The sequence below is a fragment of the Globicephala melas genome, chromosome 3 (assembly GCF_963455315.2).
Source record: "Globicephala melas chromosome 3, mGloMel1.2, whole genome shotgun sequence".
Lineage (NCBI taxonomy): Eukaryota > Metazoa > Chordata > Mammalia > Artiodactyla > Delphinidae > Globicephala > Globicephala melas.
In genome coordinates this window covers 127423907-127437793 of record NC_083316.1, presented here as the reverse complement: position 1 = coordinate 127437793, position 13887 = coordinate 127423907, and the positions used below count along the sequence as shown (strand labels likewise).

General features: G+C 45.9%; 1 protein-coding gene across 1 annotated transcript in view; it reads left to right on the top strand.

The window, feature by feature from the left end:
* The window catches only part of GLRA1 (glycine receptor alpha 1), an 84124-nt gene that overhangs the window by 30602 nt on the left and 39635 nt on the right, over positions 1-13887 (top strand). Inside the window, exons 2-3 of the mRNA XM_060295485.1 lie at positions 4347-4474; positions 10219-10286. Of these exons, the coding sequence (XP_060151468.1) occupies positions 4347-4474; positions 10219-10286 (196 nt within the window). The remainder of the gene's footprint in view (positions 1-4346; positions 4475-10218; positions 10287-13887) is intronic.

Sequence of the window (13887 nt, the reverse complement as noted above, 5' to 3'; positions counted from 1 at the left end):
CAAAGGCGCAAAGCATAGATTTACTTGAGAGGGCCCTGGAAATAATTCTGTGCAAAATGTGCTGTCTAAATATAGCCAGAAATGTACAATGATCATCAAGTGGAAAGGCATGGCTATTTTGACATTCAAAGGGAGGATTTATCTGAAAAAGAATCAGAGAAATTTTGGACTAGGGCAGTAAGGGATGGGGGGCTGATTTTAGGTCGTTCAACACGTAATAACGTAGAAGGATTATTTCAGTGCTTCTCATTATCTCGGGAAGAAAAGTCTCAGTTACGTGTGACTATGCTCTAACACCTTTCTTACACTAGCTGATCTTTCTCTGGAACTGAGGGGAGGCCTCGGGTTCGGGACTTCAGCCAGCAACAGTATATAACTAGGATTTTTAAACACTTCTCTTTCTGTTTGGTTTTCACTGTACTCACTGTTATGGCTGTCCTCTATTATGGCAAGTAATACTGGTTTTTCGTTTGTGAAGAGTGAAGTAAGTTTCTTTTTTTTTTTAAAGAAGTGAGACAATTCAATGAAAACTTTTAAGTGACTAACAGTAGAAGTGGTACAGAAACAGGGCGAAAATTGTGAACGTGATGATATCCAAGAAACCACTGGTCCACGTTACATGGGAGAGGCTAGACTAGAGAATCTCAAAATTTCCAAGAATTCTGCTGTGAATCACCTGACAAAACACAGGACCGTTCGACAAGTCACAACTACTTCTTCCCCATTTTTAAATGTGGGAAAATTAGAGTTGTGTATGTCGGGATTGCCGGCAGTCGGATACGTGTTTTGATTTTCTTGGATAACAACACGACGAGCTTCACAAACAAGTAGTCATAATAGCTACTATCATGATCTATACCCTTCACAGGTTATAAAAGTTTTTTCCTATACATTGTAGCATTTGGATGAGGCAGAACGTGAAAATTTGAGTTCTAATCCTTTCATTAGAGTGCTGTGTGACCTGAGGCCAGTTACTTAACCTCTCAGAGTCTCCATTCCCACCAATTCAGCTCCCCATGCAAGGGTTGTTAGAGAGGCAATGGCCAGGTGACCAGACTGTAAACACCTTGCTGCAGATGTGTGAGCTAGAATAACCAGATGACGCTTCAGATTTGTGGAGTATTCATATATTAAATGGCATATTTTGCTAATAGCAAATGGCAGCAGATAATTTGGGGTGAATTCATTCTCTCACTGTACTGCCTAATGGGATTCAGGCTTATTAAAGAGGCCTAAAGGCCAGAGATGGCTGTGCTGTAGTAATTGCTGGGAGGAAGTACCACGTTCCCACATCTTATTATCTGAGAGGAGGGGCTTAGAGAGAATAGGAGTTTATGAAAGCTTCATAACTGCCACTCCTAGAGTGGTTTGAGAAGTGAATCATAGCAGCAGCAAAGTCATAAACCAGGAGTTGCGTGCCTGTGGTCCCCTTTGCCACACCAGAGCCACATAGCAGCCATGGGTGTGGTGCTGAAAGGAGAAAAGGCTGGGACTGTGGTACCAACTGTGGGCCACGGAAGGCATCTGGCAGGACTTCCCCATCATGTGGGGACTATGGTGCAGCTGAGAGCAGCAGTGAGACCAGAAGAATCTCCAGCCTGAATCTCAACTGCTACACACACACACACACACACACACACGCACACACGGCGAACCATCCTTGGTGTTTTTTACCTGTGCTATCTCAGTTACTACTTGTGCAAAACTTCTTTAACATATCAGGCAACCAAAGTTCAGAGAGGCTAGGTAATTTTCGCATGGTCACACAGCTAGTAAATGACTGAGACAGGATTGATTCCAAATCACCTGTTCTTTCCACTCTTTTTGAAGTATTCTCCATTACATGTGACAGTACGTTTCAATAACACAAACATAATATACCCACCGCATACATACAGCCACGAAAGCATTTGACACTTTCACACTCTATACCCCATGTCCACATACATGCCACATGTACACACAAAAATGCCCACACTAAACACCACGTTTAACAACATATTTTGACAGGGACACAGGTCTTCACATTTTTGCATATCTGAATCTCTGTAACACAATCCACTGTACATCCACAGATGCCCCCATGCATGCTCTAGTCCCCACACACATTCATACACATCCATCCATTTATTCACATAACGTGCACACACATCACACCTAGAAACCTACCCACATCACACAAACTCACAAATATCCATATTCACACCTACAGAAACAGGATAATGCATTTGTCCCTCATTCTGTTCATCAAAACGAGCCCTTCAGGATATAAATAAGGAATGTTCAGATTACTAAGCATGAGTGTCTAAATCATCCTGGAATACCTCTGAACCTTCAGAGGAATAACAGATTATTTTCACTATTTTTCATTAGTGGGTATAATGGTCTAATTATTTTAAAATTGTTAGTCCATGTATGTATATATATGAATACTTCTACTAACCAGGACATCTGATTAATTAAAGTAGCCTATCGTTCATTCGTTCATTCACTGTGCAATCACTGAGCACGTTATGTGGGAGACACACTGTGGTAGACACAGTAGGAGATTAAATAAACAAACAATAAATACAACCACCACGATTGCTGGTCTTGGAACACAAACACAAGTAACTACCTGACAAGGTAGCATGGCCATAACATGTGCAAGACAGGAAAGGCCCCCGTGAGTGAGGGGACGCGAGAGGAGAGGGGACACAGAGACTAGACGGCTCTGAAGCGTCTAGTCCTAGAGAATGGGAAGATGACGTCGGTGCCACCTGGGCATCTGTGGTCTGGAGAAACAAGTTTGGGACGAAAGCTGCGGCATTTGGTTTGGAATGAACTTGAGGCCTGGCAGGACATCGAGATAGACACGCGCCCCCCCCCGCCCCCAGGCGTTTGCAAATGAAGAAAGGGGGCTTAAGGGAGAGGCCAGGGTGGAGAGAGAGATTTGAGAGCCACCCATTAGAGGGGATCACTTAAACAGTTACAACTCTGAGATCAGAAAAGGAACTGAGGCAAAGAACAAGACAGGCAGTACAAACCCTTGAGGGACACGACGTCCTGCTTGGCTAGGTGACAGAAGCTCTCATTTTATGCGACACACACAGGCATCTCTATACATGCACTTCCTCCAACGTACCAGCCCTAAAGCACGCACAGCGGGGCTGCACTAGCTTCCAGCTATCTCCTGGGTATAATTTCAAGACAGGGAAGCTCAGTTGCCCAAAGCAACTGAGAAATAATTGATCCTCAACCCTTAAGTTTCCAGTCTTGACGGTTCTAAGAATCTGCATGCCTCTGAGAGTGTGGCAGGGGAAGGGCCGCTGTTCTTAGATATCAATAATTCTTACTGTGGCACGAATGAAGACCTATAACTACTTTGTTGGGGGGGGTTGGTGACAGAAACAACGTGTAGCATCCCCGGCAGTCGGATTTCAAATCCCCCAACTCTTGATACACTGAGGTTAGCTGCCACTGACTGACTCTGGGACCTATGTCAGTTCCTTCACTAGCTGTGCCTCAGTTTTCCCAACTGAGCATTTTTTTTTTTTTTTTTTTTTTTTTTTTGCTGTACGCTGACCTCTCACTGTTGTGGCCTCTCCCGTTGCGGAGCACAGTCTCCGGACACGCAGGCTCAGCGGCCATGGTTCACGGGCGCAGCCGCTCCGCGGCATGTGGGATCTTCCCGGACCAGGGCATGAACCCATGTCCCCTGCATCGGCAGGCGGACTCTCAACCACTGCGCCACCAGGGAAGCCCCCAGCTGAGCAATTTTGAAAGTATATGAGATAGTCCCATAAGTACAGGATCTAGACTTGCTGCAGGTTCTGAGAAGACCCGAGGTAAAGACGCCTGATTCAATTTGTGTTCCCAAATGCATTTGACTTTGGCATCTTTTTTTAGAAAATCAGTAACTGATTCTGAAGAGAAACTTTGGGGAAAGGCTGGACTATTTGATCTCTAACATTCTTTCTGGCTGCACTGTTGCACGGACCTATGAAAGTACAGGCACCCAAAGCACAGGGCTGGACCTAGTGGGAGGTTAACCCTTCAATCTCCTCTCCCAGGGAAACCAGCAGCCAACTGTGATTGCCCTAAACCTTAGAGATACAGTCTTAAAAGAGTCAGCAGCTTCTCAGCATCAATCAGACACTCGGCTGCCTGCCAGGACCCCACGCTGGCTAATACTTAGGCTGGGTAAACAAGGTAGCGTGGGCCTTACCTCATTAAGGACTCCTATCACCTATTTCTCTAGTGGCTCTTATGGCTGGCTAAGCGACAGGGGCTGAGCAAGACTGGGATCTGATCACAGTGTGAGAAAGGGCCGTCATTAACCCTCTGCTTTCTCTCTCCTTTCTTAGCCTTGCTGCTTCTAAGGAGGCTGAAGCGGCCCGTTCCGCACCCAAGTCTATGTCACCCTCGGATTTCCTGGATAAGCTAATGGGGAGGACCTCTGGATACGATGCCAGGATCAGGCCCAATTTTAAAGGTAGATAAACTTGCCTTTCAGAGCCCCAGGGGTCTGCTTTCCTAGATTGTGGCAGCGAGCCGCATGGAATTGTATGCAGATGATATATACAGGGTATGAATTCCATGACTCTTTCCTCTACCCGAGGCAGATACTGTTCGTCAATTCACCAAGACCAAACAAAGGCTCGGAGAGTCCAACTCAACAGTATCTCTGGTTACCAGAGTCAGTACGTGAATTAAACCTACTTGCTAGCTCCGGTATAATGGACAAGAGATTAATGTGGAATGTGGAAAAATGGGTTCAAGTTTTGCTTCGGGCACAAAATTACTCTCTGAGCTTAGATAAGCCTCTTGCTTTTGCTGGGCCTCACAGTCTCCTCTCCGCAGGCATGGAGTTGGCTGTCTCTGTGGTTTTTAAACTATGCTTCATGGAGTTCTGAGGCTTTTACCCTGTGTCCCAAAAGGGAGAAACAGAGGACGGGATGAGCAAGCCCACCCTTGCTTCTCCCCCAAGCAGCTGCACTTTTATTCGTCTTACATGAGAAGCTTCCAACTACCATCCATCCACTGAAAGCTTCCCCTGGATTAACAAATAATTTTGGAACTCTCTTGCCCAATCACAGTTTCAATTTCAAATGCCTAATAAGGAGATAGGGAGAGACTATGGAGAAATAGAGGAGCAGTCCCCTCGAAAGTGGGCGGCCCCTCCTTAGCCCCAGCGAGTAGTTAACCTACAGGAATGTGGGTCCCATGTTGCCAGACCATCCAAAAGTCCAACGAGAGCCAGAAATCAAGATTTACGTGAAACTTCTTGAATCCTAAAACATGTAAATTCAAACAAAACACGTTTGGGAGCCAGATATGCCCTGTGGGGTAGCCAATTTACAAACCATAACTGAAGCGATTTGGGAAGTTTCTTTCAGCTCACAATCCTACGAGATCTTAATGTCTTACATCAAGAGCGGACCAGTTCCCTTTGTCCACTGATGCCTTAGGAGGCTCTAACCATCTCTAACTGCTGGGCAGGTTTTCTGCAGGCACAGTCTTAAGGACCTCCTTGGGAGTCTGCGACTCTGACCTTCCTCCTAGCACCCCTGCAAAAATCTTATTTCAAAGACCCACAGCCAACCTCCTAATCAATTCTTGATTCCAGATGCCCTTCCTCACTGTTCCTTTTGGCTCAAGTCCAAGACCAAACAAGGGATGTGACAGCTGGTAACAGCTTCCTAATATCTGCTCACTCTGTCCCCCACCCTGTAAGTCCCCTTCTCAAAGCGCTCTGCAAACAGAAAACAGTCTGGGAAATGCAGTGAGGTTTGTTTGGGGGCCCACCTCCCACCCCTGTTTACCTCAAGGTGCCTTGTTCCTAAGGCCGTTATCCTCCAGGATCGTTAGCATAAACTTTCTTCCCTCAAGGGCAGATAAGTCAGCACCCAAGCCCTTCACCAGGGTCACAATCTCAAACACCCCCAACACCCAGAGGGGCCCCGCAGATATGGTACATGATTGAAGTGGGTTGGGGATAAGCAGAGAAAACCAGAAAGCACAGGCTCCTCTAAGGGCTGCCGCTTCTCAGCTCCTGCCCAGAGCTGCCAGGTAGGAATGCAGGCCCTGGGCAGCGGACCTTCCAAGATAAGACTTACGTCGGGGGGTTTATGTGAAATCTTCTAAGTTCGCAGCTAAATCACATCTTTGAAACACCATTGGCCAAATCAAACACACCAGAGAACTGACCACCAGGTTGCATCTGTAGCAGTTTTCAGGAATTCCATCCCAGTGCGCCCCCTGGTGGGCTCTCTTGGAATTCCAGCCTGAGTAGAAGTGCCTTGGTCTGCTGCTGGTTGGCTGAACGTGGGTGCATCCAGGGCTCATGTGTTAGTGATCCTTTGTGCATACCACCGTATTTGGCACAAAGAAGGCCCTCAATAAGTCTGTCATGAATGAATGAATGAACGAATGACCCCACAAATATGCTAAGTAGAGCTGTTAAGTGACTTTCCCAAGTCACACTGCCAAGACCAGGGAATTTAACCCAGCTAGCTGCTCTGACTCAATTCTCTAATACTACTGATTTATTTATTTGCTTATTTCCTGATTCGTTTATTTATTTACTTACTTACTTAGCAGTGAACATGTTTAAGAAATAAAATTTCACCCAGACTATAAGACCATTGAATCGGGGCCCTTCCCCTCCTCACTTTGAAAACCTTATTCCAAGCACTTGGGCCCAAAATATACAGGACTAGATAATCCCTTAGTCCTCTCGCAACCCTGCACTATCTCTAACCCCTACAATCCCCTCGACGATGTGGGCTTTGAGCAACAAGTGCAGCTTCTTGGAACCTCACCCCAGGAGGTAGGGAGCAAGCTTTCTCTACTCTCCCTGTGGTGAGGGCTGAGACACTGGTTGCAGGGGACCCCTGCCCCTGAGCCCCATGGCCTCTTTCATGCTTCCACCCAGGCACACATGAGATTCCCAAAAGCCCCCCGCAAACTACAGAGCTCCTGAAAAGGCCAGGCCAAGTAGGCCCCGTGACCCCGACACAACAGGAAGAGAGGCCTGCCTGCTTTGAAAACTCCATAGCGTGATTAATCACACAGCAGGTTCCTTCAAGCACCGGAAATTGCCTGCTCCTGACTCTCTAGATAGAAGGAGGGGATATGGGGATATATGTGTACGTATAAGTGATTCACTTTGTTATACAGCAGAAACTAACACACCATTGTAAAGCAATTATACTCCAATAAAGATGTTAAAAAAAAAAAAAAGAAAAATCAAAGCTAATGCATAAAAGGCACGATGAGCAAAATATCAAAATGTTCAATAAAGATGAGATCCAACCCTGAAAAAAAAAAAAAAAAGATAGGGGGGACGGGGAGAGCAGCCTCCGTCTGCAGAACATAGTGGCAATGCAACTCGTAATACTGAAGTAAAGAGCTCGAAAATTGGATTCTAACCCTCCCACTACTTCCCTGATATCTGTGACCCAGAGTAAATCACTTGACATATCTGGGCCTCTGTCTCTGCATCTGTACAATGGTCCAGTAGGACCAGGCCCCGTCAGCTTCGGTATTCTGTATCTTCGCTAAGACTTTGCATGTCACAATGGCTCCCAGGATCAGGGGCACAGCCCAATGCAAACATATACACAAAAGCAAAGTTAAACTTTAATACTTAATGAAATATATACATTATTCTGCTGCCAAAGGCAGCCAGATTGTAATTTTCTTGAGGATAATTTAAGTTCAGATTTATTTCAATGAACCACAGCTCCCCATGGGATCATTTTTGGCTGGCGTCCTCTCGCACACATAAATCAGGATCTAATTTATATGGGAGTCACAGCACCAGACACTTGCAGGGCCTGGGTGGGAACTCTGTGCACGTCATTTCAAGGCAAAGGCAGTAACTTTTTGGGGCATCTTAATGGTATGAAGCTAAATGAAAAGAAAAACCTGGATCTGAGTCTAAATGAGGGGAAGAAAACCCTAGTGGGCCTTTGTTTGGGTGAAAGTGACCAAGGAGGCAGATTCCCGCTCAGCATAAGGACGAAGTTTTTAGCAAGCAGAGCCATCCAACTATGGAAAGGGCTGCTCGAGACGAAATGAGTTCCCCACTGCTGGAGGTGATCAAGTGCTAAGTCTTGCATGGGTAGCAGCGGTTCCTAAACCTGGCTCTGCGTGAGGATCACCCAAGTCACTTGTTAAACAAATAAACTCTGGGCTAATCCTCACAGGTTTGGGTTCACTGGGTCTGGGGCTGGGCCCAGGAATCTGTAGTTTAACAAGTTTCCCAGATGATGCTACGGCAGACAATCCTGTCTGCACCTCAGTTTCGGAAGCAATAGATTAAGTGACTTTTAAGAGACCTTCCAAAGCAACGAGTGACCACCTAGAGGGGTGGGATAGGGAGGGTGGGAGGGAGGGTGATGCAAGAGGGAAGAGATATGGGAATATATGTATAACTGATTCACTTTGTTATAAAGCAGAAACTAACACACCATTGTAAAGCAATTATACTCCAATAAAGATGTTTAAAAAAAAAAAAAAAGAAAAAGAGAGAGACCTTCCAGCCCTGAAATTCCATACAGTAACATCATAATTCAAATGGGTAGCTTCCATAAGGGAATTGCAACCCCATGGAGCTGAGAATGACTGCCCAGATCAAGATCTACTCTACCAAATTGATGGGGAAATTGCAACCCAGAAAAGGGAAGGGGCGTGTCTCAGGGCAAAGAGCCAGGGAGAGCTTGGGGCTATGTCTAAAACCCAGGAATCCTGGCAATCCCTTGGAAGGAAAACCTGGATTCTCACAGCAGGATTGAGTCCCTTCCTATACACCAGGATTTCCGAAAAGAAGGAAGTCTTGGCTGAGTTTGGGTGAAATGCTTGGGCTACTTTTTCAAGAGGGACAGAGAGAAGTGGGTATCAGAAAACTTGGGTTTGAGTCCTGGCTCCACCACTTGCTGGGTAAATAAGCCCAGGTGAGTTACTAAAACTCTCTGTGCTCCACTTACAAAGCTGGGACAGTAACTTTGCCCTGCCAACCTCAGGACCTCATGGGGATCAACAAGAAAGTGGACCTGAAAAAATTCACAAATGGCATGTCACAATCTTCAAGTGAAGGATTATGACCTATTATCCAAGTCCTCCCACCCTCAAGGTCAGCTCAAGGTCATCACCTTCATGAGGTCTTCCCTAATGCCTCACTCTTCAGAACCTCTCTCACACCTGGACTCCTACTGCTTCTATGACCCTTACCAACGTTCTCACAACCCTCCCTGGTTATTTTATGCCGGCCCTCTTCTCAGCACATGTGGAAGCCCAGTGCTTAAAATCCTGGATTCTGCCACTCTGTGACCTTGAGCATGCCCCTTCCTTTCTCTGAACCTCTTTCAAAAAGTATAGCCATTAAGACCACTAGCTTTGGAATTAGATCAATCTGAGCTCAAGCTTGACCATTTACTAGCTGTGTAGCCGTGGGCAAATAACCTCTCTGTGCCTCTGTTTCCTCATCTGTAAAATGGAGGGAATAACCATGTCTTCTCATGGAGTTGTTGAGAGGATAGAATGAGATAATGTTAGTAATACTCTCAGCACAACAGCAAAACCTGCTCAGTAAATGGTAGCTGCTGTAATTAATAGTATAAAATGAAGAGACTGGGCTTCAATTGGACAGAGGTCCCTCTAGCAATGAGATTCCAAAGAGCACATATTCCTCCACTTCCTTCCTGCCCTTGCAGTAGTATTCAAAAAGCTTGCCTGGAAAGTATTTAACAAAGACTTATGGACTTCCTTTGAGGTTCCCTCTGGATACCACAGCTGGTAATTCCCATCAGTGCCCTTTCAGACAATCATTCTTGGTTCATAAGTTCAAGGCAAAGAACTTGCTGTTCCTTGCGATTCCCAAGATGGCCTCCAAATGTTGTAGCTGTAACCTTGCAGCCGCAAATTAGAAGGCAGGCAATGGGGTTTGGGGAAGGGATTTCAACCATATGGCAGGATGATGAATTATCCTGTTAATGAAAGTACATCCCGGCTCAGCCTCTGGTGTTCTATACCTGGTGCTCACTTGGGGACCAGGGAATCTGGCATAGCAATGTGGCTGGGAGTCCCCGCTGCTCAGGGGTGGGGTGCAGGTCAAGCAAGGGTCTCCTCCACCAAGGGGGATCCATCCCTGAAGTCAAAATCCCACAAACTGGTCCTATCCTGGGGATTTCTTCTTGGCCTTGGAACTAAGCAGGAATCTCTCTTGATTGGCAGGGCCCCCGGTGAACGTGAGCTGCAACATTTTCATCAACAGCTTCGGTTCCATTGCTGAGACAACTATGGTGAGTGAGTCAAAACACAAGCTGCTATTTCCTGCTCGGGATATCTCTCTCCCTGAAATATCTACCCTCTGCGCTGGTCTTCCCCAAGGAGGTGGAAAATCTGGTGTTTTTTCACGTCTTCAGTGGTATACTATGGAATTTGGACATTTTTACTGTCCTAGTCAATGTTTTGGGTAAAGACATACATCTGAAAATGGCCAAAGAGCTAGCAGGGCTAGCACATGCTAAACACTCAGGATTACAAAAGCAAAATTCTATCAACAGGTGAAAGTTTTAGATTAAAGCATATGTAAAGACCTGCTTTTAAGTTTAAAATTCAACTGTGCAATAGCAGAAGACTGGTTACAGAAGCTAAAATGGGTATATTGATTCTTCTCTCTACTTTTGTATGTATTTTTAAATTCCCATAGTAAAAAGTTTAAAGTAAATCAGTTATTCTACAAAAAAAGACTAGAAGGAAAAATACCAAAATGTTAACAGCAATTATCCCTGGATCGTAGACTTATGCATGATTTCATATCCTTCAGTATTTCTATGTTTTTCTCATCTCTACAAAGAGTAAATCTTACATTAGTGATTATAACTAAATGTAATGCTACTTTCAATTTTTTTTTCTCAATCCTTGAAAACAAAAAATCAATTATAGTTGTTTTGAAGGGAGCAATCTAGCTTGTGAGAAAATAATTAAGGCAGTTTCAATCATCTCTTTATGAGCAGAGGCAGAAGCAGCCAGTCGATCACCAAGCCTGTAGATGTTCCTGCCTTGAAATCCTCTAAACCACCCATTCCCCTATGTCCGCCTGACCCTGGTCCAGCTCAGGCTTCCATGGTGCCTGGCCCACATTACTGCAAAGCGTCCCAAGACTTGCATCTTGCCCGCCTCCAATCCATTCTTCCTCACACCGTGATCTTTCTAAGATACAAACCTAACTACGCCAGTCCCCTGCATTAACGCCTCCCTGTGGAACCCCCTCCCCGTCAGCATTAAGCTTAGAAGGCCCCTCTGATTCTGCACGGCTGCATCTCTTCCCTCTTGCTTCCCATTCTGGATAAATGGAATTGTCCGGCATTCTCCACACGGGCCGTGCTCGCCCTCTGTTTTTCAGCCTTCTCTTGATGCTGCTGAGGCCTCTGCCCAGAGCACCCGCTCCAGCCTCCTTTCCACTGCCAGCCTCCAGGGCCCCTTAACTCTCCGCTTAGAATGACCTCTGCAAGGGGACATATAGTTTTCAAGGGCAGGAGCCCTCTGTGTCCCCCTTTGCCTGGCAAAGCAATAAAGCTATTCTTTAAAAAAAAAAAAAAAGGAATGACCTCCACAGGAAGGCTTCACACTCTAACACGTGTGTACACGTGTGTGAGCTCATGTGTGCGCTTGACCTAAGCCTGTGATGGGTCCCTTCTACCCATTCTTGTGACACGTGCTACAATTCCCATAACAGCACTGACCATCTGCACCTACACTCTCACAGTCTGCTCGTGTGTCCCTCCTCTCACTATAATGTCAGTTCTCTGGGGGACAGAATCTTGTCTCATTTCCTGTGGTAACCTCGGCAGCTGGCACGGTGATCTAATAACAGGTCTCAGTCATTGTCTAAAACAAATAAGCCAAATCAGGTATACTGTCTATTGATTCAAACCATTATTTGGTCCTAAACATTTATGGAGATTAGATCTAACCTTCTAGTCCCAAACTGGCAAAAATCACTGAGCTCCGTATGTCATGGGCCAAATGGTCCAAAATCTATGCTCCCGCAGAGAGGTCTGTCTTAATATGGTCAAGAGACCCTGCCCACATCCAAAGGAAAAGCGATCAATTCCCTAAAACTCATAGGCCTTTATCTCCATATGGAGATGGTCCCACCTGTCGACTAGGAACCAGCATGGCTGCTTTTCACTGGGCCTCCAGGTTCGAAAGCCAAGTCTTTCCACTCTGTCAATGGATATCTTATTAGAGCTTCTAGTGAACTTCTCTGCTTTTCTTCTTCTCCCTCCCAAATCAGAAGTGCATTGACATCTACATTATTCATAGGCCCTGTGCAGTGAGTGTTGACACTTCCTCTCTTCTTCTGAAATGGTAAAGAGTCATCAAACTAAGTCACGGGCCACCCGTTTATGTTAAGAACTTGGTTATCTGAGGACAGGTGTACATATCTGCACTCCAAGGCCACCCCCACCTGTTTCCCTGTAATTGTCACACAGAGATCTATTTCCTTGTTACAGATTACTACAGGCGTCGTGGTTTGCCCTTATTTTGTGTGGTGGTTAAAAGCCGAGACTCTGAAGTGACGTAGACCTGGGTTCACTCACTATATGTAAGAAGCTGATTTGGTTCGTATCTTTAAGCCTCAGCTTCGTTGTATGTAAAACCCCAGGGGTGATTAACATCATACTACTTCACCAAGTTGTTGTTTTTTTTTTACCTCCTCAAGTTATTATGGATGGAAATTATGTGCAGGGAAGTGTTTATCACAGTAAATGCTTTGTTAAGTGCTCTAAATGTTTTCAATGATGATGATGATGGTGGCGATGATGGAGGCTCTGGGCACTGAAGCCCCAAAGCCACCACTGATTAGCTGTGTGATCCTGAGCAATTCCTAGACTTCTCTGAGCCTTATCCTTCTCTGGTATCTCTTGTCTACCTTTCCAGACTTCATTCCTGCTGCGTGCTGCTTTCTACAGAGACAGTACAGCAGTAAGGACACAGTCTTCCATGCCCAGACAAAATCTGAGGCTCAGCTCTGTGGCTTTGGACAAGGTAGCCTAAGTTAGCCTCCTCATCTGCAGAGCAGGGGACCAATAGCAGCCACCTTGTGGCCTGCTGTGAGGATTAGGAGATAAGGCACAGAAGTGCTAAGTGCAGGGTCCGACACACAGTGCACACACAGTGATGTCAGTTATTATCATGAAATGCCACTAGTAAGTTTCAACACATTTTCACACTCATTCTCTCACTTGATTCCTTCACCAAATACTTACTGTAATGACCACTCTACAAAGCAGACATGGCAGACACACTATTCCCCAATTTACAGCAGAGGAAACCGAGATTTGGTGACATCACGTCCCAGAACTAGTTATTGACCGGGCAGGGATTAAGATCCAATCCTTGTAACTGCCAGAACGTTGAAGAGCACAGACGGGGGAAACTGAGGGACCCCAGGCCCACAAAGCATACTTAAGCAACAACCTAAGCGTTATCAAATGTGGAAATCCAACCTCAAATCATGGTAGGCTCAGCATGCCTCAGGAGAAAATAGTAAGTAATGAAAATGGAGATAACCAACAAGGGGAGCCCAGAGGGATGGCCCCCTGGAGTGGAGATCAATAATGTTTAGACAGGGCTTCCCTGGTGGCGCAGTGGTTGAGAGTCCGCCTGCCGATGCAGGGGACACGGGTTCATGCCCCGGTCCAGGAAGACCCCACATGCCGCGGAGCGGCTGGGCCCGTGAGCCATGGCTGCTGAGCCTGCACGTCCGGAGACTGTGCTCCGCAATGGGAGAGGCCACAGCAGTGAGAGGCCCGCGTACCGAAAAACAAAAACAAGAACAAAAACAAAAAAATATAGTAACAAGGGCAACAACCACACATTAAATGCTACTGT